The sequence below is a fragment of the Centroberyx gerrardi genome, chromosome 8 (genome assembly GCF_048128805.1).
Source record: "Centroberyx gerrardi isolate f3 chromosome 8, fCenGer3.hap1.cur.20231027, whole genome shotgun sequence".
Classification (NCBI taxonomy): Eukaryota; Metazoa; Chordata; class Actinopteri; order Beryciformes; family Berycidae; genus Centroberyx; species Centroberyx gerrardi.
The window spans coordinates 32,867,473-32,893,574 of record NC_136004.1 but is presented as its reverse complement, the minus strand read 5'-3'; the positions used below and the strand labels follow the sequence as shown (position 1 = coordinate 32,893,574).

Here is a 26,102-nt window from a genome sequence, read left to right as displayed (position 1 = left end):
AATGCAGAACACCTGGACTGTGAGGTAGGAAAACACAGTTATTCCCCAAGTTGCTGATAGGTGACAGGTTGTTTCTTCATGCAAAATAGATTCTGGGTTAAAAATTTCATGAAGAGGCTTTATACTAGGAGGGACAGTGAGAGCGGGTCATTTCTGACCCAAGGACAAGAGGAGCATACAGAATATGAAGACATCTCAAGCGGTTAATAAACATAATTTCAGCTTCAAACCCCATTAGAATCCACCTCAACAAATAAAAGCACAACAGAGGAAGCCCCGAAAGCAAATCAAAAGTCAATATAGCATCACTCTGCTTCAGGGATTGAAAGAGAAACACAGCAGAGTGTCGGTATGAAGCAGGATCAACCTTAATCCAACAGCCAGACGAAGGAAAAATCCCCCCGGTAAAGAGATATTTAGTCTTACAAGGTCACAGACAGAGCCGGTGTTTCTGCTGCTGCTACACAACATGAGAAACTAAAAGTAACAGGATGATTTCGCCTGTTTTCCCCTCAGAAACACAAAGAAACTCAGTCCAGACAATTCAGAAGGAACGGAGTCGTCGTGATGAAACGTCCGACGCACAGCGACGGAGCGTCCCGCAGCCGAAACCAGCGAGCCGCTCGGTTTCGTTAGAGAGACGTCCGACGCTGCGGAAACACAATACAGAGAGCAGAGAGACCGGAGTGAGATCAGCTGAAGTTCAACCAGAGAGACGTCAGATGGGAGGAGAGCAGCACGAGAGCTCAGATCACAGAACCTGAAGGGGCAGAACGGTTCTTCCTCTGTTTGTCATGGTAATTTGTCTAGTTCAGGATAAAATGGTGATTATGAATTTTAAGTGTTAGTTGCTATGGTGACAACACAAGTCTGGACATTAAAGTCTGTCACACTGTGAGAACTGAGCAGATGAGTCTGTTAGCAGAACTCAGCTGGAAGCTAACGTTAGCGACGAGGCTAACGTAGCTTCATCACAGACTGGACTTCTCTCTGTAGTCGTGATGCGCGGCGCGGGTCAGGTGTTTTTCAGCCCGCGAACGCCCGATCCAACACATACACATATCCGAACCCGCCCGAAACATTTTCATACACATAAAACAACGATCCGCAACCCGGAAAAAAAAAAGATTCAGGAGACCAGGTAATTTTCCAAAGACTTGTGTAACTAAGTTAGCCTCATACTTAATGCTGCACTGTGCAGATGGTTTAGTCCATAAATTAAATTAAAAACTTATTGAAATTTAGTCTGGAATTACATTGTGTGTGCACTGTGTGTGTGTGTAGCTCATTTGACCCGCACCCGCCCGACCCGTTCTCAATATCATCTTCAGTCGACCCTATCCCGCCCCACCCTCGGGTTTCGGACTGACCCGTGCATCGCTACTCTCTAGCTCTTCTAGTCAACATTAGCATGTTAGCAATCCATGGCAGCAAGGAGACAGAGGAGCTGCTTTGGTTCTTGCTGTAAAACCTCTCAGCTCAGTGACTTGCTGCGAGTCGCTTTATACAGAAGCTAGTCCAACGGGTCGCAGCAAGATGGCCGCCGCTCTGACCGTTGATTTGAATGGGAATGACCGTTCAGTCCATTGAAGTTCTGCGGCTCAGACTTATCAATTCTAAAATTCCTAGTGTAACATTATTCTCCTCCTGATACAGGACGGCCTGAGGTTGGACAGACCGGACCGTAACCACAAGGTCACACGTTAGATCCCTGCAACAGCAAATGTGTCCATGATGTCGTCCACTGAACCTACCCCTGACCTCTGACCCCCGACCTCTGACCCCTCTGGTGAAACATGGACATGTTAGTGTGTGTTCAGACCGTCAGCAACAAGATCAACAAGTCAGCGTAAGTCCGTTAGCGACCAGAGAAACTCTGATGTGTCGACAAGCTTCGTCTCCACAGCTGAACTTTTCACCGTCATCGGCCGTCAGCAGCCAATCAGATTTCAGCTTCCTTGTTTCCTTACTGATGTGATTTAGTTTCATGAACAACAGTCAACAACAGTTCAAAATGGAGGAGAAGTTGATTCCAGACATTCAAAGCTTCAGTTCTCTACAACTTTTATCTGAAAGACGACAGGAAGAAACGACTCAGAAACGAAGATGGAGGGCGGCTGATCCATCGTTGGTCGATGGGAAGATCTGAAGGAGCTTCTGGCCCCGCCCACAACCTGTCAGAACAGAGCGACTCATCGACCAAGACGCTCACAGACAGAACTAGCAGATAGGGAGAAACGCCAAGAAACTAATTCCTGTTTCAAGCATAACTGGAGCCATTTCAACCCTGGACTGGATTTCCCATCGTACCGATCTGTTCTGCTTTAAAATCTGGTCCGTTTCTTCTGTACAGACCTGCAAAATTCTCTAAATTCAGGTCTTTCTGCTGCGGTTTTGAAGCTACCTCGGCCGTTGCTTTCGCACTTGGACAGACTGAAAATACTGAATTCTGCAGTTGATTTCTGGAGCGTTTATTGGCCTGTTAGGACTGGAGAGACGCAGCCAGGAGAGAAACATCTTCTCATCAAACGCACCTCGATTCCTACTTCACACACTACTTCAATGTCAAACTACTTCCTGTTTCAGTCACGTTAGCCCCGCCTCCTGTCAGAGAGACTCCATCATACGCAATTAGGATGCGTTACTTTCCATAAGTAGAATCTGATGTGAGATCAGCCTCAGGCGGAGCGTCAGCAGCTCTGCGGTGAAGCAGCCAACTGATCAGAATCGATCAGTAAGATGGAAATGATGGAAAAATAGAGTCCAGGTGGAAAGTGAGTTTGAGTGGAAAGTGGCAGCTGAGCTCTGCAGCATCAGGTCTGTATGTTTCCCTGCATCAGAGGACCGGCGGCTCCCCTCAGGTCCTCGGGGTGGGACTGTATCCTGGGGCCAGCTGCGTGAAGACAGACCCGTTAACTAACCACTAACGGTTTCCAGATTTCATTGGATGAAATGTTTGGCTCCGCCCCCCCGAGCGCAGGATGAGTCATCAACAGAAATGCGCTGTTTCCCGGAAAAGAGACGCTCTGTTCATTTTGATAGAAAATGTCTATAAATCAACATGTTTTTGGTCTGTGTTGGTGAGCAGGAGAACAGCAACATCAGCAAAAAACAAAGATTTGCCATCTTGTATGAAACTACAGAATCCGTCAGTTAGGCCGACTCGTTGCCATAGCAACAAAGTTCTTAACTCAAGCTTGGCCGGGGGGGGGGAGGGGCTAACTTTCAACATAAGTCCGTCTTAATGTTTATGCAACAGACGGTCTTAAGACCAGTCTGAGGCTCAGACCGGTCCTGCACTAAAGGCCGGGCCTGAAACCAGAGGGGGAAGCAGGTTCTGACAAACTGGGTCTAACTTCATCTGTTGTAAATATATTTTGATAATGATGATGTCATCGCATAAATACACAAATAAAGAGATACTTAAACAGACTAAACAGATCTCCTCAAGATCTTTTTACCTGACACACAGATTAGGGATGCATCGATACCGATACTGGTATCGGTGCCGATACCAGGCTAAAATGGAATATCGGTATCGGAGATTTTACCCAAGACTAAAATCTGATACCGAAAGCCATGAGTAACATGTAAGAAATAAAAGCAAACCGTCTTGATTTTATGCATTTGTGGCACATAGAAGCCTGTATTTCTCAAACAGAGGGAAAAACAAGGATTTTATCTCAATAATTTTGTCCACTGACCCCAAACTAAGGAAGTAAGCTGCACTGTTCAGTAACAGTAACGGATCGGATCGGTACTCAGTATCGGCCGATACTTAAACTTTCATACTCGTAATCGGTATCGGCATTGAAAAAGTGGCATCGGTGCATCCCTAACACAGATCTCATTTACACCCACAACACCTTCTATATCGATCTGGGCGATTCGACTGAAATCAATATCACCATGATCATAAGGCTTGTTTTCGATTTCGATTTGTATCACAATTGCAGCTCACGTACGCAGAATCACGTTAAATAATCAAACGAATGTTCATCCCATTGAACTGAATGGTAATGTTAGTGACGTCAAACAAAACTGACATTTTCAAACAATATTCCTTAAAATCCTTCATTCCTCATTTTGTCAGAGTTTTTAAATAAAGTTTGCTTGTTCTCATCAGTTCAGCAGCAGAACTGCGTGTCATGATCTCCCCAAATCAGCAGATCATCACCACACGGCTCCCTGAAAGAGCAGAAACCAGAATATGAATTTGGTCCGGCTCGTCTCCCTGGACTCAGTGAACGGCATGCTGAAGGGAGGCGGTTCTGACCAGCAGAGGATTTCTACACTGCGGTTTGTCCCTTGTGGCTTGCTGTACTCTCCCTGCTGGACTCGGCTTCCCTCTCTCTCCCTCCCAGCCGGTTCTCCACGGACCCGGATCCTTCTCCTGGTGCGGAACGACGGCAGAACCTCCTGAGGTTCCACCGGCCCTCAGAACGACAACGACAACAACAACGACAACAACAACAACAGGAGTTTCTCATCACGGCTTCATTTGCATGAACCCAAATACCTGGCAACCGCCTCTGCTGCCGTCACACAAACCGCTTCAACTCGGGTTAGACTGATATATCTTCCATTTTGGGCCGATACTGGCTTTTTATTCCATATCGATATCGGCCAGTCGGTGTCGTCCGCTGCCGATACGATGGAGCTTCAGAAAAATCCATCTGTAAACCAATTAAATTATATTTTCTTTGCACATTTTATTTTTTAATTTAATTGTTTAATACTTATTTTGTAAAGAAATGTTTCATTTAAAAAGGCAGTAATCTATTCCAGAGTTTCTCTTGGACAGGAGGGATGTGTCACTTAAACAGCTGCTGACACTAAAATAATTTAATCAGTCCTGGATCCAGTGGAGAGTTTTAGTGTCCCGTGACGGCCTGAATGTTTCAGAGGCTTTTCACCCTGATGAGAAGAAAACTCTGGAGTAAAAACTGAACCCTTGTCGTGTTTTTGGCATGAAAACAGTCAAATTTAAAGAGTTTGAATATCGACACAAAACATCGGCTTCTACTTCGGTCTAAAAACATCGCTATCGGCCTTCAGAAACCGGTCGAACCTTCAGCTTCAACAGGACGGTTTCAGTCCAGCCGCCTCATCAGTGATGGTCAATGTGAACATTACCCACACACACACACACACACACACACACACACATTAATAATCCAACATGTCTACCTGCAGTCATGTAGCTGTTGGAGTATAGAAATACACTCCAGCCAGGTGACCCAGCACCAACCTCAGGACAGAAAACCATCCAGATGAAGGGGAGGAACTATTTGTTTACTGCAGCATACGCACATGTGCACCACCCCCCTCCACACACACACACACACACACACAACCCCACCCCCTTTAACACAGGGGTGTAGTGGAGGACAAACCCACCTAGTGTCAGTTTACCTGATGGGAGACAGACAGGCAAAACTTCATGCATCTATCCAGCATCTAACCAGAGCCGAGCCGGTCCGCGCTGCAGACTGGCTGTCATGCCTCCCCAGTATTTTTCCACACTTTCCCATGGAGGCATGTCTCTGCAGTTTCTCCCTTTTGTTTTAATGTGCAGAGTATTATGTTTCCTCACCTTTCCCAGGCTGGTGTGAATCTGCAGGATGTAAATTCACACTGAACATCCAGAGCATCAGACACTGAGGCGGGTTACATCCAGAGAGGGAAGAGAAGAAGAGCAGAATGTGATGCTTTTCTGGAAATATAACAACTGGGTTTGTGGTGTTATTGGCGGTTGTTTTTGCCTTGTGGTGATAATCACCAGGCAGAGGTCACAGTTCCCCCTCTTTCTGTTTTCCCTCTCATCCCTGTCCCGGTACTCACCGCCAGCCTGACTGATAATATTCAAATATCGCCTAGGTAATAGGTAAACCCCCCAATGGCCGCCATATTGCGCCAGTATTTACAAAACCCGCATCGGTGCGAAAAGGCGCAAGCGAACAAAGGGAGAGGGGAGGTCTGGGAGGAAAATACAGGCGCTAAACTGCAAGTATGCGCTAAAACGTCAAAGCAGACCGACAGCTCGGGGAAGCTCGGGCTCGACGGCGCTGAAGGCCCGCGGGTTCTTACCGATACAGCAATCAGTAGCGCCGCATATTCCGATCAGCCGTGGCTCTAAATTGATCCGCTCTGCCTCCGTTTGCTCGCAGCCTGCGTCAAGTTGGATGCAGTTAGATACGGTAACGGCGGAAGTGAGGTGATCGGGGCCTTCGAAATAAAAGCGTGAGATGTGTTGCTTTTTAAAACAAAAAAAAATTGTAAGAATGGGGTGTAGGGAAATTATTTCGGAGTAAAGGACAACCAAAGACAAAATAAAAACACTATTGTATTTTCTTTTGCAACAGAATCCTCATTAAATATATTATTTCAGTGGTGTCAAGGTTTGACAAAGTCCCTGCATGAAAAACCTTAAAACCTACTGACAATATTCTAATTTGGTCAGAGTGATACATTATTATTCATGTAGGTCAACAGATTGTTTTGCACCGACTTGAACACTCTCATGATGTCTTACATAGGCCTAATACATGGCTTTCAAAGGGATTTCTGGTAATTTTACTTGATCTTTGCTCTCCCTTTTGATCATTCAAAACCACAAGATCAAATTTGGACTCACTTATATTGCTCTAATGATCTAACCATACCGACTTGACACCCAGTATCACTCAAACCTTTCAACATTTGTCAATGATGTTTTATTTTGAAAAATGTGACCGGAAGTGCTATGTATTATGCTGGCTGGCTTGACACTGGTTTTGCAGTTTGCATACAACCCAAATTCTTCCACCGCCGAGTCCCGCCTATTTCCCGCTGCCAAATAGTGATCCGAGGGAATCTTGGCGGCGAGGTTTGCTGCTAGATCTTCCTGCGAAATAGTGAGATTTTCTGTTGACCTGTTTTTCTCACTCGAAGCCGTGAGAGCAAAGAAACACAAACGCGGACAGTATTCGGCTCTTCTTCCGTGTCCACACATTCAAAATTGACGACATTTTATGCTTCGTACGTTGCTAAGTTCATGGAAACGTCCACTGCATTGTAGTATAAACCGCGGCACAGTAGGCGGCGCGCTCTTTTCAGGATATAACCGACAAGAAGGCTAGAGACCGCAGTTTTATTGACTGATCCAGAGTCAGATTTGTTATTTATTTAGAGTGATAACCTCTGCTGATGAACCTGGAAGACACTGTAAGAACTGATCTGAAAACAGTTCTCTTTGCTTTCCGGTTACGTGTGTGGAGGCGGCACCGCGCGCCGGAAAAAAGGACGGTGGGTTTATTCGTTTAGGGGGCATTAACGACTTGTAGGGGCGGTGTTCATCCATTATGAACGACACTAGAATTAAATGAGACGAAAGCACCGCTCACTCGGGTCACTCCCTTTAGTAAATCACCAACACCGAATGTTATATTACAAATCAGAGCAGAGGAATTTTGATAAAACGAAAGCCGAGCCCCCCCTCACAGTTTACCACCTAGCCAGGAAGGCGACTGTTACTTTAGCTCAAGTCCATGTCAGTCGGCAAAATACCGCAGAAACGTAGTTCTAATTCACACCGCGGACACCCTGGAAGCAACGGAGCGACCTCAGACAGATGCACAGCAACATGAACTTCATGTGAACATCGTTACGGCAAGATGTGAAATGAACCAGGAGAAAATAGCGACGGAGGCCAACGACATCATGTTGGTCCGGGGCTCTGTAAGTCCGCTAGCTAGCTGAGCTAGCACTGTCGGCTAATGCCAATCTATACCGTGCGTTAACGTCATTTTCAAACAAAGACGTTACTATACATACTTGACAGCTGTTGTACTCTGGTGGCTAGAGGATTATAAGATAATTGGGATGTCATGGATATTTCGTTGGCGTTGCTAGCCAACAGGTTAGCGGCTAGTTCAAAGGGCTAAAGATGTGAGGTAACGTTAGCTAGCGTCGTTAACTAAAGCCAACAACACGGAACACGCAGTGCCGGTGGCGGTGGCCAATAACTTAGTTAGCTGACGTTAACGTAGTTCTTTCGTCAGCTAGCTAATGATAATAGTACTAGCTAACGTTACTGAATAAAAACACAGGACGAGTCCAAACATTTACCAATGAGCAAGTAAGCCAGCTTGATACTTGGATACACGGTAGTTCCGTACCGTTGGTCAGCTGTGCTACATATGACTGTTTATCTTTTACACAGAACAGAGCTGTGTGAAAGATAAACAGGACGGCACGCCAAACTCCGTTAAGAAATCTGGTAGTTTAGTGCTTATAATGTTTATCGACAAAGGTACATACTGGAAGAACAAGACTTAGACCTTTTACGAATCTGTATTTTATTCTGGCAAGGACGGCATGCATATAGGGTTTCATTAATACTACTTAATGACTTTACCGGTGTCCTTTGTTGCCAGAAACAGACAAAAATGTCATATTATTACCTCCTAACCACAGCACTGTAGAGCTCCATAGAGAATGAATGGGGAGAGTGTGGAGGAGGTGACAGTGAAGGTACCAGGGATGTTCCTGGCTGTCAGTGTTCATTTTGTGGTTTGGAAGTGTCAGCACTGCTGTAACATGAACCTCATGTGGGCGTAAAAGAACAAACCTTCAGTAAGCCCATAAATCACTCGCCCATTTACTATCTGTGGAGTAACTGCAGGCTGCATGTCTTGATGGCTTTACATATTATGGTCTTGTTGCCGTGGTTTCTAGCTTTGAGAGTGAGTTGATGAAGTTTTCAGATATTGATTGAAATATCCTATGAAACATGAATAAACAAATTTCATAAATTAACTAGTATTCCCCCTTTAAAAGGCAAGTATGAACTCTAGAATAACAGTGTTTCCAGTGCCACAGGAAAGCATGGAAGTAAAAGATTTCCCCATTGTGATCAAGTCAGCAGGTTAATAATTGAAAAGGCAGGTAGAGAGAGAGAGTAGTGTTTCCTCTGTTTTTGTGTGCTTGCTTTCACTTCCAGTATCAGATTGAGAACCTGTTGTGGATCCAAAATGGCTCTTATTTAGATACCTAAACCATGACTAATAGAACAACTGCACAGTAATTTACTTGTGTGTTTGTTTTTGGTGAACTACAAGCCCATATGATGGATTTACATGCTCTTTAGGTTTTCCAGAAGTGGCAACATTCCAGCAAGAGCCGAATGAATATATTAGAATAACTAGAGAAGACTGATGATGTTCACAAACCACTGTGTTTCACATTTTAAGTGTTAAGCTGAGACTCGTATCCAGAATGAGTTCAAATGAGTGCAACTGGAGAATACATCTAAATTTCTGGATCACCAAAATGACAAGCAGCCAGCAGTAAGGAGGTCAAGGGTCAGACCCATGGTGCCCTGATGATATTCCTGTAACCACGTAGTCATGTAGAGGTGGAAGGCTGTTTGTTGACGGTGAGGCTGAGTGGAGGAGATGTGAAGTCCAGCAGACCGCCACAGATGAATAGTTAATGTTGCTGATGCTCTTCGCTCCACAGCACGGCCGAGGCCGAGCCAAAGTGACTCATGCGGTGGTGGTGATCTTCCTGGAGTTCTTCGCCTGGGGGCTGCTGACCACGCCCATGCTGACCGTGAGTACAGACACACACACACACACACACAAACACACACACGCCACACATCAACACAGACGTCAACATCAACAGCATTAACAGCAGCTGATAAATCTTAAAGTTCGTGATAGAGAGAATCGGGACGCTCGACTACAAAACCTAAACTTTATCGAGTGCCGACTCAAAAAGTGCATAAATCGTCTCAGTCTTTTAAGATTTTTTTTAGTATTTTTATTTTTTTTTAGTATTTATTAGTGTTGGGCAAGTTGTTATAGTTCTTTACTGTCAGATAATGTCGGCCATATTTCCTGCTGTCTGAAGACAAAAACAAAGACTTAGAAGTGAATTTCTAATGCACCAACTAATGGCCGTACAACCGCGATGGAGACTTCTACATGTTAGAAACAACACAATGATATTGTGTATAGAAATGTATGATATTTCTGGAGTTCAGTGGACTAGATATTTTACAGACAACATTTCAAAACACGCAGAGCCACTTCTGAACTGTCGTAGAGACATCGAAGCGTTCGTCAGGCCGATCGTCCCAAGCCTGCATCGTTACTGATTTGACAAATGCGTCTCCATCACTATTTACCACCTGATTCCTTTATCGACAAAATGTTTTCCGCTTCAAACCAGCATATAAACTTTTTGCAATAGTGAGGAAATTTAATCAGATTTTGCTGTTTCCGTTCAGCCTTTCTAATTGGAAATATAATAATTTACAAAATAGTAATTGGTTGGAAACCCAGGCAGAGAAGTGTAGGAGTTTCTAAACCCACCTGTTCTTCTTCTTCTCTTCCTTCAGGTCCTGCGGGAGACGTTTCCTCAGCACACCTTCCTGATGAACGGCCTGGTGCAGGGGGTGAAGGTCAGTCCTGCCAGGCACATCCTCCATGTGATGAGATCAAACTTTAATCACTATTGTATGGTATCAAGTGGCAATAGAGAGAAGCAAAATGGACACATTTATTTGTATGAAAAAGTTGCAGATTATTAACTTTAATGATGCGTTTTGCGTTTACGGAAGCAACAATGGTAGTTTTTTTTTATTTTATTTTTTTTATATAAATCTAAGAAGGCAGAAGAAATATAAAAAGCCACAGTCTAGATTGAAATCTTTATTATTACAGTATGTAGGTTTGTGCCTCCAAAGTCCAAAACAACGAGCGCTTATCACCAAAAAAACAAGAACCTCGCAGATTATCCCTTTAACGGTTTTGCATGTACTTTGCGGGGTGTGGGGGATTGGGATGTCTTTGTTGACATTGTGTTGTGTACTTTTGTGTGTGTGTGTTCAGGGCCTCTTGTCATTCCTGTCGGCTCCTCTGATTGGTGCGCTGTCAGACGTCTGGGGCAGGAAGTCCTTCCTCCTCATGACGGTCTTCTTCACCTGCGCCCCCATCCCCCTCATGAGGATCAGCCCCTGGTAAGACGTGTGTGTGTGTGTGTGTGTGTGTGTGTGTGTGTGTGTGTACATCAGATGCACAGCCTTGGGTGCAGGGTAAAATGTGCGAGGCCGGAGCGTTCATACATTTTAGATTCTAGTTGACGTGTTGCTTATAGAACTGTTCCATTCATGTTCCTGTCTGTAGCTGCGGCCGGTCAGCAGGACCGAGGAGGATCACCGGAGACTCGGACAGTTTCAGACTTTACTGAAAACTTCATGATCTCCGTTTCCCTCTAAATCCTGAGCATGCTCAGTTTCAGCCTCTCCTTCTGTTTCCTGCTGTCGGTCTCTTTCTCCTCTGAAACCAGTTCAGCCTCTGGAAGGCAGAGGAGCGTCAGGCGGTCAGACAGCAGATAGAGAGTCCTGGTTGGATTCAGGTGTTTACAGTCTGAACCGCTTCAATAATGAGACTGAGATCAGAATACTGCACATGTCTTAATGAGATTCTGCTGACTGACTGTGACCTTATTCAGGTTCAGGGGATCGTGGATATTTCTTATTCAGACTGTTGTCTTAATCTGGTTCATATCAGATTATTGCTGTCCAGGTGAACGTAGTCGCTGTAAATCAAGCTGAGTGTCCTGCTCCTGCACTACGCTGCGTTTTAAATTACCAAACATCAACGTCATTTAAATCATCAAGGGAATCTCCACTGCCGATGATTCAGTCCGTAGCTGCTGAATCCCGGCTGTTTTCCTCCAGTAACCCAAACCCAGAGTTTAGTCCGGTTCGACCGCAGCCTGCTGCCTCTCCTGCTGGACTGAGCAGTGTTGTATCTGCTGTGTTTCTGAGACTCTGGAGTCTCTCAGGACCAGACAGAAACCAGTCCGGAGCCTCGGTTAGAGTTCATCCAGGACGTTCTTTGGTCTCTGTGCTGCTCACGACTCGGAGTGTGAACGGTCACATGCTAATGCTGCAGGACAGACCACTAGCCAGCCAGCGCAGCAGGAGCCATGTTACAGAGTTCCTGCAGGTCTGGAGAGTCTGCAAGTATATGGAAAAAGACTTGGGTATTTTCTAGGTCTTGAAAAGTTTGGAAATCACACAAAAATGTTTGGAAAATATCGGGAAAATATTGTTCTAATGTCCCGATGTACATGCAACTAAACATTTTCTGTTGTTTAGACGCCTGTCATCTAAAATATTCTGGTATTTGTCTCTGTGAAAAATAATCTTCATCATCCGTGGAGTGATGTGGCAGTTTTTATACTGATTTTTTTTGTGGATCAGTCACTAAAAAACACCAGCAACACCATCAAGGTTTTAATCAGCAGAATCTACCAGCTACTAATCTTTCCAGCTTGTTTCACACATTCCTGTTCAGGTTCTGCAAACTTCATCCATGAGACATGAGCAGGACTCCTGGTCCTCGGGACTCAGAGTCCTGCTGGTTTTCTGGCATCCCGGGTGTAAAATAGTCTGATTAGATGCTGGAATGAAAAGCAGCAGGACTGAAGACCGCTGCTGTAAATGAATCAATGAGTGTGTTTCCCTGCACACTAATAGACCGATCACAGTCTGACCGAGGCAATTCCCTGATTATTCCACTTCTCTTGTAAACAGCAGAGTGTGATTTCCTTAATCAGATAAAGGCCGTTATCACATTATGAGAAACCTGTTTAACACAGCAGGATTTTGACCAGGCTTTACAATTATTCTGTGTGTGTTTACCCTCAGTCTGAATTCTTTACATTGTGTGTATGTATGTATGTATGTATGTATGAATGATGAGACAGCATGCATCGTGTCGTATATGTATATTTATGTATTTTTGTATATGTGCATGTATACATATAGATATTTGTGTATATTTTACTCCTTTTTATTTTATTTTTTCTCTCTTGTAAAGCACTTTGTAACTACGGTTTTGGAAGTTGCTTTATAAATAAAGATTTACTTACTTACTCCATCTGAGCACGAGCACAAACGTAACCGGAGAGAGAACAACGCCCAGGAAGCAGGAAACATCGAAGTTTGTTTGTTTGTTTTGCAAAGTAATGAGACAGAAACCTGACCAGATGAAAATCAGCTTTGTGCGGCTTAGTTTGAGTTTTACGTCACTTCCTTACAGAGAGAAATCAACTCTGACTGGATCATGTAAACCAGAGTTTTCCCTGTTATCACATGACTAGAGTGCATGGAAACGAGTCGTAACCTGATTATTCCCAGTTGGCGGGTTATTAGTGTTCATGTAACAGAGGTGGGGACTCGAGTCACGTGACTTGGACTGGAGTTGCAGTTTTAATAGCTTGAGACTTGACTTGACGCATAAATTGAAGACTTGAGACTTGACTTGACTTGGGTTCTGGTGACTTGGGACTTGACTCTGACTTGTACTTTGATGACTTGAAAAGGTTTCTAAAGTCTTGACTTGAGATCTTGTGTTTGTGTAAATGACTTAGATTGAAAGTGATGAGATTTGTTCCAGCAGACGACTGAATTTAAATTCTGTTTTCTGAATTTGTATGGAATGATTGAATTTATTGAAGTTGAAACTGATTATAGAAATCAAACTCATGATGCTCTTACCAAGTTTTTATCCTATTAAAACCATATTGCATTGAAAAGTCCTAGATATTTAGTTTTCTTTAAGATATTAAATTGATACTGGACTCTTGATTTGTTCTGACTTGACTTGCTGTTCTACATTTAGACTTGAGACTTGACATTAATTACATGGACTTGACTTGGTAATCTACATTTAGACTTGAGACTGACTTGGGACTCGAGTGAAGTTGACTTGGTCACACCTCTGTCATGTAAACATTCTCTCAGCTTGTGTTTCGTGTCTCTGACTCGTCTCTCCCTCTGTCTCAGGTGGTATTTCGCTCTGATCTCGGTCTCTGGGATCTTCGCTGTGACCTTCTCGGTGATCTTCGCCTACGTTGCCGACATCACAGAGGAGCATGAGCGGAGCACGGCCTACGGACTGGTAACGGCTTCATTAACACTCGGCATGTTAGATCACAGTCAAGTCATTTATATAGGAGGTGACTTCAACCAGCAGGTTGGTCACAAAACGCTTCACAGAGCAACAAGGGACAGAACTCAGATAAAACAAGAAGGAACAAACAGGTGAACAGGAGAGCGTTGATGCTTCTTATCTATAATCTATAATCTATAATTGCTATGTCTGTATAATGGACCGGCAATGGAGACCACATACTCTATATAATAGCATATTGTGTACAGATAATGGAGGTCCTGTGTGTATTCATAGCACTCACAGGCTGTTTCATGGCATTTCCGGCCATTATGGTGCTGTGCTGTGAACATGAGTCAGCGGCAGGACAGGGAGTGAAATCCACCTCAGATGCACGGTTCACTTTCCCTCAGCCTGCCTCGTCTACTTCTGCCTGGTAGTGGTTTCCTACGTTTCCCAGAATGCCTTTCCACAACCCCCAGAGAAAGCAGTTCTGTGTGCTGTGTACATGAAAGTGGAGAGAGAGATGGTGATAGTGGAGTGAATTTTTCTCGTTGAGGAAAAGTGAGAGTGATGAGCAATGTCTGGTTGTTCAGTAATGTAGTTCACACATTACTGACAACAGATCCATAAAGATGGAAGCTGTGTCTGCATTGCATGGTCTCTCTCCTGCTCCTGTGGTGGAGAAACTGGTCTCTCTCCTCTTCTGTGATGGATTTCTCCCTGTATGATTGTTGAACGTCTCTTGGTGCAAAATGGCGGCTCTAGAAAGAAGCCCTCGCTCTTTGATTCTGAGGGACCGACACCAAAACCTGACGTTTACCGCTGATGTTTTACATCCTGAAACATTTTCTCATATCAAACTTCATTGTAGCTGCTGGAAAGACGACCCAGAAATGCAAGGAACCAATAGCTATTCTTTAACATTGTTTAAATCTCAGTGTAGCTCTGGTAGTATCTTGGGTTGTGTCTCTTCCTCCATGATAAAACCCCAAAATCAGTGATTCTGTGATCTGTTGCTCCGGTAGAGCAGACTGGAGAATTGTGTTTTTTTTCTCTCTCCATTCACTGCCATTGTCTGGAGGAACAGTCTGAAAATCACTTCTAGCACATAAAGACTTTATTAAACCTTTCAGTCTGAACAAGTGGAACACTGAAATCCAGTCAGAGGAAACTTATGATGGAACGAAGAAAATAATATTTTTACCAATAATTGTAAATAGGTGAAAAAAAATGGGAGACAGGACTTTGACAAAGCAGATTCCGCCAATATATATAAAAAAAAGAGTCTCACTTTTTTTCGCCTATTTACAATTATTGGTATTGTATTATTTTCTTCGTTCCATCTGCATTAATTTCCTCCGACTGGATTTCGGTGTTTCACTTGTTCAAACTGAAAGGTCAGAACAGTCTCAGCTGTTTACCTGTCTAAGTAAGAAGGTTAGACAAATCCACAGGCCGTAATAAAACATTTCCCAGCATTTGCCTGGTGGTCATTTTCCACACTGGTTCACCAGTTGCGGCTGCTGCTGGGTTACAGTCTTTTATCCAGTCGGTAAGGAGCGAATGCATCGGTAACACAAGTCAGCTTCAGTGTTTATGGTTTTGAGCCAACCTCCAGGCCGGGCCGATGAACCGAAAAATCCCCGATACAGACATTATGAATCTCTAAAAAACGAATTTAGTCCATGTCTGTATGTGATGAAAGGTTTCCCACCACATCAGTCAGATCTGAGCTTCATTCAGGACAAACGGCCTGCTGTCCATGCAGCAGTAATGTCTCACATGCAGCAGGTCATGTGACTGCAGCATGTGACGCGACGCCTGAAGGTTTCACATAGTTTCATACATGAAGAGCGGAGAGGCCGAGCTCGACTCTACTATATTCTACTGAGACACATCTGAGGCTCCATTTTCTCCTGATTTCACATTTTGAAGACTGAAACTTACAGAAACTTGAAGCGGGAATCTGCAAGATAGTCAAAATAAAAATATATGGAAATATGAAATGCAAAATATGTAGGAAACCTTTGTGTCATGTCCTTACACCCCTCCTGTTTCTGTGTCTTACCAGGTCTCAGTGAGGTTTACAGAGTAGTTAGTTATAGTAACACATGTCTAAGTCCTTACACCCCTCCTGGTTCTGTGTCTTACCAGGTCTCTGCGACCTTCGCGGCCAGCCTGGTGACCAGCCCGGCCATCGGGGCGTACCTGTCGTCGAAGTACGGCGACAGCCTGGTGGTCCTGGTTGCCACGGTGATCGCCGTGGCCGACATCGCCTTTGTGTTCTTCGTCGTCCCGGAATCGCTGCCGGACAAGATGAGGCTGACCTCCTGGGGCTTCCCCATCTCCTGGGAGCAGGCCGACCCCTTCGCCGTGAGTCCACACACACACGTATACACACACACACACACACACACACACACACCCCGGCTTAAGGACATAAACATGGAGATTAGTGAACGTTAACACCAAATGATGACTTTTCTAATTCTCCCTTTTGTGGTTCTTGTCTGTGATTATTTAATTGGTTCTTCAGTTATTTCAGTTGTGAAATCGGTCTTCTGTTTCATTCTAACTGGCGTTCAGCAGGTCTTTAAAGTCTTTAAAGTCTTTAAAGTCTTTAAGGTCGAGTTGTGAAACTTGCAGACAGCCTGAGTGTTTCTAGTCTCCAGGTCGCTCGCTGTGTGAAAGCAGAGGAACTTTGTGTCTTTGCACTGAGAACAGACCGATCCATTTGCTGAGTTAAGACCCTCCTAACCTATCACTGATAAAGAGCCAGGCTTAATCCATCCTGACGCCTAATCTGTGACCCCTGACCTCTGACCTCTTAAGGTGGACCCTTCATTAACGGCTAATGGTTATTGCTCTGACTCTAGGTACACAAAAGTAGAGAAGATAGAATGAATTATTAGATGAATTCTCTTTCTTTACCGTTACAAAGCACTTTTAAAAACAGTTACAAGTGGCTTTATAATAAAACTGGATGGTACAAACACATGGGGGCAACAGGAGCTGAAGAGTGGAAAGCAATCTAGAAAATATAAAATCAGTGACATAATTTGATAAAGGAATGTTTATAAAATAGAGTGTGGGCCTTTTTGTAGTTCAGTGAGTTAAGCAAGGCAACACTGGCAGGGTTAAGGCTGTTTTATGGTTATAAGACAAGTGCCTGAAGACAAAAACGATGTAAAAAAGACAGAAGTACGTGACGGCCACAGTGTCTTGTACCTGCCGAAACTTGTAAGGTCGCAGACGCCGTCATTGATTTGTCTTATGTTTTCATTGGTTGGCTGGACCAAGCGTTCTGTCGTTGCCATGGAGATGGAAACAGATGCCTAATTGCTTTGCTCGAGCGGGATAAAAATAGTAGTATAGAAGTAGTAAAAATAGTAACGGATGGCTTTCTTCGTCACGGAGGGATTTTAAAGACGCACAAAAAACAAGGAACTGGGGGAAGTTGGTGCGGAGGTGTTGGACGGACAGGTGCTCTGACGGACAGGAGCTCTGACGGGGAACGTTCAGCTTATTATGTCCCTTTAATTTACTGTAATGTCAACTTGATTAGCTACTGTAGCTCTGTGTGGCAACAAATGCAGCAGTTCACAATCACAAGGTAAACGCTTGGCATTAACAGTAATTACGCCGTGCTTCAATGTTTTTTTTTTTATGGTAACGTTACATGCTGGATATTGCTAACGTTAGCTTGTGTGTGTGTGTGTGTGTGTGTGTGTGTGCGTACTTGAGACAGCTCGTGCAGACGTCTCCCGATACGTTGTTTGATCAGAAACGCCTCAGTGTCGTGCGTCACTTTGTGTAAGACGCCTGTCCGCACGTCTTATAACCATCAAATCCCACTGGAGCGACCCAAACTGAAACTGTTTACACTCATGGCACTGTGAAGCGCTTTGGATGAATGCGTTTGTCCAGATGTCAGCTGACTGATCGATTAGTTGGTTGATGTATTGATCTGTGTGTGTGTGTGTGTGTGTGTGTGTGGTCAGTCTCTGCGTCGCGTGGGGAAAGACACCACCGTGCTGCTGATCTGCGTCACCGTGTTCCTGTCCTACCTGCCGGAGGCCGGACAGTACTCCAGCTTCTTCCTCTACCTGAAACAGGTGAGACACACACACACACACACACACAGACACACGGGTGTAACAGTGTTCCTGTCTTCCCTTCCTGAGGCAGCATCCGGTCCATAGACACAACATGGAAACTGAGTCTTGAGTCTATTAGATACGACAAAAACATTTTTTTTCTCCACCAGCCACTCAGAATTCTTAGCTGCCACTTATGAAACTCTCATGAAAACCCAACCAATCACATCGTTCCTCCTTTTCTGAAACCCTCCGCTTTTCACTGAAGTATCTTTTTCTTTTTTAATCTTCCCTGCTGTGCAATCTGTCCACAGCTTCTTGACTCTTTTTCTGGTGGTTTAATTATTCCCGGAAAATGTTGCCACAGTGGCGAGTGACTGGACGGTTTTACAGCCATCAGTTTACCCTCATTTGATGGGTGGCAGGTGTTAATTTCAGACCCTGCTTACCCTCCTCATCTACTTTTACCTCAGGGTCACGCTCCTGTCTCACTTAAAAAATATTCTTCCTTTCTCCTCAGCTCGTAAGTCTTCTACTAACACTTCTCTATCCTCCGGCATCACTGTAGGGTCACAGGAATATTTGGTAATTTAGGAACTAAAGTTTATATTTCTGTGATGAAACCGTCGCCTAAATAACCTCAAAGGAAATTCACAGATAAAATTCAGCAGTAGCGCCGCTCAGCTGATTCAGTTTCACTTTCCTTCACTCTGTCTGTTCCAGGTGATCGAGTTTACTCCTGCAGCCATCGCTGCTTTCATCGCCATGGTGGGGATCCTGTCTATAGTCGCTCAGGTACAGTGCTCCTCTGTAGAGAAATCTCTGCTGCCGCCATCTTGGAGGACTCATCAGGGAATTGGTCCATCCTGCACCTGTACATGTTCTAATAACGGTTAAATGCATAACAGGCGGGCTAGAGAGAGAGAGAGAGAGAGAGAGAGAGACATCTGGGGAAAAAAACAGGTTTCTGAACAAGTTTTTGAAAATGAATGGATAGCACAGGACCCAAATTCCTAGGTTTCTCCATCCCAGCATCAACAATCAACATCCTGAGGAAAGCCCAGCAGTTTTAACATGAAGGATTTCACCAGCAGGCTCTGAGAGTCTGACTGGACTGATGGACATTCCTCAGTCCTCTTCATCAGACTTCATCTTAATTAAATCTTTTAAGTAATGAAGAGCAGCGAACTCGAAACGTCACTTTTCATCATTTTAGCTGTTTGCTGCTCCGTCCGTGTAATTATAATTTTATTTCTTCCTATCGCCATTAATGCTCATGAAAAGTCTAAACCCACAGATGTATTTCCCACAGTCGAAAAAAGAAAAAAATCAAATCACACTATGAAGTACTTTTATTCCTAAAGGGCCGGAGGCTGCAGATATTTCCTCAGACCGGTGACTCCTGACATGATATTCTGCTGCTGGCCTAGAAATCCAATTGCACACTGTAAAAAAAAAACTTTCATTGTATTCAAACAGAGCAAATCTTACGCAACATCATCTCAGTTTTTTATTAAAAATGTTTCTTTTTTGTTGAAAAATCGAACATATTGAAAAATCTGCGTCTATATACCGTATTTGCAATTTATATCCCGGTTGCAGCGTTCAGCAAAATGATCACAATCTGATTATTCGTCACATCCTGCAGCTCTGACTCACCTAATGGAGATGGGAAAAACCATGTAACTAAGGAATTCTCTCTCTCTCTCTTTCTTTCTCTCTCTCTTTCTTTCTTTATTTCTCTCTCTTTCTCTCTTTCTTTCTCCTCTACCCTCTCTCTCTCTGTTTCTCTCTCTCTGTCTCTCTCTCTTTCTTTCTCTCTCTCTTTCTCTTTCTTTCTTTCTCTCTTTCTCTTTCTTTCTTTCTCTCTCTTCCTCCTCTCCCCTCTCTCTCTCTCTGTTTCTCTCTCTCTCCGTCTCTCTCTCTCTCTTTCTTTTTTCTCTCTCCTTTCTTTCTCTCTCTCTTTCTCTCTCTCTCTCTTTCTTTCTTTATTTCTCTCTTTCTCTCTCTTTCTCTTTCTTTCTTTCTCTTTCTCTTTCTTTCTCCTCTCCCCTCTCTCTGTTTCTCTCTCTCCGTCTCTCTCTCTTTCTTTCTCTTTTTCTCTCCTTTCTTTCTCTCTTTCTCTCTCTCTTTCTCCTCTCCCCTCTCTCTCTCTGTCTCTCTCTCTCTCTCCTCTCCTCTGTCTGTCTCTCTCTCTGTCTCTCTCTCTCTCTCTCTCCTCTGTCTCTCTCTCTCTCTCTCTGTGTCTCTCTCTCTCTCTCTCTCTCTGTGTGTGTCTCTCTCTCTCTCTCTCTCTCTCTCTCTCTCTCCCTCTCTCTCTCTCTCAGACTCTGTTTCTCAGTGTCTTGATGCGGACCATCGGTAATAAGAAGACAGTCCTTCTTGGTCTGGGTTTCCAGCTCTTCCAGCTCGCCTGGTACGGCTTCGGCTCCGAACCATGGTGAGTCTGCTGTGTGTGTGTGTGTGTGTGTGTGTGTGTGTGTGTGTGTGTGTGTGTGTGTGTGTGTTGTGCACATGACATATTTCTGTATACACACGTTACCTTTACATACTCAGTATAACAGTGTAAATAGACAATAATACACATTTTGCACGCAACCAGATGAAGTTGAGCTGAGGTTAACTTTATGCAAATTAGCAGCAACGTGCTGAAAGCAGCACATCTCGCTGTGTACTGAAGTTCATATCGGATGTAAGTAAGGATTTATTTATGTAGCACTTTTTAAAACACATTGTTACAAGGTGCTGCACATAGAAAAGTGCCAGAGGATACAAAAACAGTAAAAGCAAGATCAAAGTCAGACATACTGTATTTAAACAAGAGGACAAACAAACAAAGATAAAATGCTCTGATGAAGGCCACTAGGCAGAAACGCAGCGCCTGAAATGGGCCGGTACTCACCGGTGCTGAGTACCGGCACTTCTGATTTTTGTCCACATGAGTACCCTTACTTCTGATTTTTGTCCACATGAGTACCCTTACTTCTTATTCCGTACCGGCACCTCCTGGTACGCCTTAGTTGAATGAAGAGAGTATCTCCGTATGAAAAAAGTGCGCCGTAGACTTGATAGGGCTTCATTTAAGCAGACAGCATCCTGCAGACTGAAGGCAGCGCTCCGCTCACACGGGGAGTCAAACTGCAGCCGAAAACAAAGCTGCATAGATCAAGTGAAGAGGTGTCACTCTGGTTGAAATTAAATAGCCTCTTGTAATTACGTGTTCTGCAATATTAAAACCATTCTACTGACGTTTTGCCCCGCAAAGGCAGATTGTAAAGAATATAATGGCTTACATTCTGATGCAGGACTTTGTGGGCGACAATGGAATGATATTAATTGTGTAGAAAAAATAAATAAATTTATATTGTGAGCAGAGTGATGCCTCTTCACTTGATCTGATGGAGCAGAGCAGTCAGTGGAGCACAGGGCCGTTAAAGTGTCAATCATGAAGAAATTCATGGTAATCAAACGCCAACATGTCCGATCAGCACTACTGGTCAGGTGCCGATAGAGAGAGAAAAGAAAATAGAGGATGTGCAAGCACAAATGAAAGCTATGTTATTGCGTCAAGGAGGAATAAATGTACGTAACAAGTTACATAACGCTAGTTTTCTTATATCATGACTGTCAACAACAAAAGGTCAATACTGCTTTGTTGCCACTATCTCCAAAAAGCACAGACAGCTCTGTCCGTCAGTTATATAAAGACAATATTGGCCTCTGTGTATTTGCATCAGTGTTCTGTATGCTTGTAAGTATGTAATCTTTCTCTGATGTAATCTTTCTCTGATATTATTACAGCACTAACCCAGCACATTTTTCTGTGTTGATTTTTTTTTTAAATGGCAAGGTAGGTTAGGACTAGTTGTTTTGCAGCTAAACTGACTGCAGTCTTGTTTCATTTTCAGTTGGTTTTATTGTAGCATATATGCAATATTATATTTGTATGTAATGAAATGCATACAAAAATACATTTGAAATGGGATATATTACCAAGATATGTGTATAAATATAAATATGTCCAAGACACATGCTCATGATGCTCATGTCATGCAACTGCTGAATTAGGGTACTGGCACCTTTTTTGGTCCAATTCAGGCGCTGCCGAAACGTTAGCATGTTTGTTGACATGGCCAGAATAAATTGGTGAAATTGAGATTAGTCAACTTTGTCCTGAAGATCTGTGTGTGTGCTACCTTTTTACCTTTAACTGGGAAGCCGCATCCTTTCAAAGATCTAACTAAAACAAAGATAAAGCTTTGGCGAGGCGGGCCTATAAAACTGCAGAAGAACAAACACAAAACGAGACAAACGTATAGAAATAAAAATGGACATAAACACAAAGATAAAACATTATAAAAAGGCTAACCTGTAGAGATGCGTTTTCAGCTGCTGCTTAAAACAATCAACAGATTCGGCAGATCTGATAAATCTGGGTTCGACGGTTCCAGAGAGATGATTGATCCATATTGACAAGGAGGAGAAACTGATTGTTGCTCTCTCCAGTTTCCCAGAGCTTTATGATCCATCGTTTGTTGTGTTGTGAACTGAAAGCAAAGAAGCAGGTCAGGTTCCTGGTGTGTGGAAACAGATCCTGGTTCAGTTACAATGAGCACAACAGCTGAAAGTAAAACAGCTTTTTAAAGAAGCGAGTGTTGTTGGGAAATACAGACAAGGTACGTTTTGCTTGCTAAATAATAAACAGGGGAAACTTTATTTTGATTGTGCTTGTCACAGTTCTACTACAAACTTGATATTGGGCGGGCAAAACCAACCTTGCTGCAGCACTGCTTGAAGCCCCGCCCCCTGGTGACGGGTCGGCAGCGAGCAGAACGCCCGGCGCTGCTCAGGAAGCTTTTGGTGTGAGCGCATAGTAACTCTGTGTGTGTGTGTGTGTGTGTGTGTGTGTGTGTGTGTGTGCAGGATGATGTGGGCAGCAGGAACAGTAGCAGCCATGTCCTCCATCACCTTCCCAGCAGTCTCTGCTCTGGTGTCACGCAGCGCATCACCTGACCAGCAAGGTGAGTCTGTCTGTGTCTCCGTCTGTCTGTCTCTCTGTCTGTGTCTCTGTCTGTCTGTCTCTCTGTCTGTCTGTCTCTCTGTCTGTCTGTCTCTCTGTCTGTGTCTCTGTCTGTCTGTCTCTCTGTCTGTCTGTCTCTCTGTCTGTGTCTCTGTCTGTCTGTCTCTCTGTCTGTGTCTCTGTCTGTCTGTCTCTCTGTCTGTGTCTCTGTCTGTCTGTCTCTCTGTCTGTCTGTCTCTCTGTCTGTGTCTCTGTCTGTCTGTCTCTCTGTCTGTCTGTCTCTCTGTCTGTGTCTCTGTCTGTCTGTCTCTCTGTCTGTCTGTCTCTCTGTCTGTGTCTCTGTCTGTCTGTCTCTCTGTCTGTCTGTCTCTCTGTCTGTGTCTCTGTCTGTCTGTCTCTCTGTCTGTCTGTCTCTCTGTCTGTGTCTCTGTCTGTCTGTGTCTCTGTCTGTGTCTCTGTGTCTCTGTCTGTCTCTCTGTCTGTCTGTCTCTCTGTCTGTGTCTCTGTCTGTCTGTCTCTCTGTCTGTCTCTCTGTGTCTCTGTCTGTCTCTCTGTCTGTCTGTGTCTCTGTCTGTGTCTCTGTCTGTCTCTCTGTCTGTCTGTCTCTCTCTGTCTGTCTCTCTCTCTGTCTGTCTCTCTGTCTGTCTCTCTCTCTGTCTGTCTCTCTGTCTGTGTCTCTGTCTGTCTGTGTCTCTGTCTGTCTCTCTGTCTGTCTGTCTCTCTGTCTGTCTCTCTCTCTGTCTGTCTCTCTCTCTGTCTCTCTCTCTGTCTGTCTCTCTGTCTGTCTGTCTCTCTGTCTGTCTCTCTGTCTCTCTGTCTGTCTGTCTGTGTTTCTGTCTGTGTCTCTGTCTGTCTCTCTGTCTGTCTGTCTGTCTCTCCTTCCCTCTCCCATTTTTTCCCCTTTTTCTTTTCTTTTCTTAATCTTCCTTGCTTTTTCTTTTCCTCCCTTAACTCCATGTTTTCTTTCTTCATATATTCCCTTTTCTGTGTTCCTTCTTCCTGTCTCTGTTTATTTTGCATCAACTATTTTACTGCTTGTTAAGTATTTGTGTGTGTGTGTGTGTGTGTGTGTGTGTGTGTGTGTGTGTGTGCGTGTGTGTGTGTGTGTGTGTGTGCAGGCGTGGTGCAGGGCATGATCACAGGTATCAGAGGTTTGTGTAACGGTTTGGGTCCGGCTCTCTACGGCTTCATCTTCTTCCTCTTCAACGTGGAGCTGAGCGACATTCCAGCACCAGGGAGAACGCCGCCGATTGCAGAGGTACACACACACACACACACACACACACACACACACACACACACACTACAGGTTTCCCGCTTGTCCTGTGATTCCAGGGAGATCGTGGATTTGTAGAGGAGTTTCCCAGACAGGGAAAGTCGGGGAATATCAGGGAGTTTTACATACAGGATACTTTCCAGGATATAGCAGCACGTATGTTACATGTACATTACAGCTCATATCACATTACATTATCATATCATACATATTCATTACACACTCTACATTTCATTGCAGTAACAGTATCTGTAGTATGTGAATCAGCAGATGAAGCCTCCTGTCCTGCGGCTCCGTCCTGGACTCTGCTCAGGAGTTTGGTTAAAATTAACCTTTGAAAACAAGAAAAACATCAGTCAATTTTAAAATGTTTCATTGTAAAAAAAAATTTTTATTGTCAGCTAACAGCTATTTTATTATTATCCGACTATTGATTAATCAATAAAGTATTGTTAGTTGCCTATCTGTGTCTCCAGCACTCCAGTGGAGAGTTTAGTTTTTTTGGGTTCTCGCTGTGTTGATACTTGTGATTCAGTGGTGGGTCATTATGTTATGTAATAGTTATTCTCTCTTTCTGTCTCTGTCTCTCTCTATCTATCTATCTATCTATAAATTCGTTTTTTAAAATTTAAATTCTCTCTCCTGTAGAAGTCGATGATTCCCGGCCCTCCCTTCCTGTTTGGAGCGTTCGCCGTACTGTTCGCTCTGCTCGTCGCCTTTTTCATCCCCGACCACCACCGATTGGCCGACATCAAGACCTGCTCCGCCCGCAAGTCCAGCAGCGCCTCTACCGCACACGCTCAGAACGCCAACCCTCTGGCCACGCCCACCAGCGACACGGAGGACATCGAGCCGCTCCTGCAGGACAGCAGTATGTGACTGACACCCGTCGGGGCCAATCACAGCCCCGGCCTGAGCCCTCCTCCGCTAGTCCCGCCCCTTCAGGATAAACCAACAAATTCAGCTTTTGATTTCTTTTAATCCAGACTGTTCAGATAAAAGTGTTTCAGGTAGAGTTAGGCGGCAATCACACTGGCAAGCTGAAGTGGAATTCACTTTTTTTAATGTGATGGACATTTTTGATCCCTTTTTTTTAATTTAAGTATTGCAGTGCAGGGTCAGTGGCAGGAAAATCCCCAAATGAAGAGCTGGTTTTACTTTCCTACCGGCCAGTCAGATAAAAAACACCAGAGCGTCTGAATGAAGGTTGGTTACCAGAGTAGATAAACGTACCGGCCATAGCAAACATTTAAAGAGATTGAATTAGATGAAACTTGAATTTTCCCCATGAGGAAACTGGGTAAATTTCCCTGTTGTTATCCTGAGTTTGTGAAAACAAGCAGAAGACGTCACATGCAGCGTCTGGAGTTGAGTTCGGCCGAACCTTAACGCACAACACACCGCTCTTAGTTTTCTATCTTAGCGTAGCAACAGTTGCAGTTAGCCTCTGAAGCGGTTCCTCTCTCCAGTCTGATTGCCGCCTAAACGCAGCGGAGTCGCTCCTCCTTCCCTCCGTCTGTACCTGCAGTCCTCAGACTCCTGCGCCCGGCCGACTCCACCCCTGAGGTCTGCAGAGGCGCCGATTATCAAACGCTCCTCCGTACGGGACCGGCGGTGAAGGAGGCTCGGCGAGGGCGGGTCACACCGTAACCGGACTGTTGTTTTAACGCTAACCTTTCACCGGGAGGAGCGGCGAGGAGAGGACGGAACGTCGCAGCCGCTAGGAGTTCTGGGATACGATCCTGGAGAGGTGA

General features: G+C 44.3%; 3 protein-coding genes across 4 annotated transcripts in view; 2 read left to right on the top strand and 1 right to left on the bottom strand.

Moving 5' to 3' along the window:
• Nucleotides 1-6,158, bottom strand: part of spinb (spindlin b) — a 17,259-nt gene extending 11,101 nt beyond the window's left edge. Inside the window, exon 1 of the mRNA XM_071919311.2 lies at nt 6,091-6,158. The gene's annotated coding sequence lies outside the window, so the exon portion shown is untranslated. The remainder of the gene's footprint in view (nt 1-6,090) is intronic.
• Nucleotides 1-26,102, top strand: part of LOC139927247 (ras-related protein Rab-14-like) — a 243,161-nt gene that overhangs the window by 38,225 nt on the left and 178,834 nt on the right. The window lies entirely within an intron of this gene.
• Nucleotides 7,422-25,589, top strand: slc71a2b (solute carrier family 71 member 2b). The gene is made up of 12 exons (XM_071919310.2): nt 7,422-7,719; nt 9,502-9,594; nt 10,388-10,450; nt 10,881-11,008; nt 13,847-13,961; nt 16,110-16,328; nt 17,957-18,070; nt 18,776-18,847; nt 20,380-20,492; nt 22,976-23,073; nt 24,191-24,330; nt 24,997-25,589. The coding sequence occupies exons 1-12, from the start codon at nt 7,663-7,665 to the stop codon at nt 25,225-25,227; spliced, it is 1,443 nt and encodes a 480-aa protein (XP_071775411.1). The 5' UTR covers nt 7,422-7,662; the 3' UTR covers nt 25,228-25,589.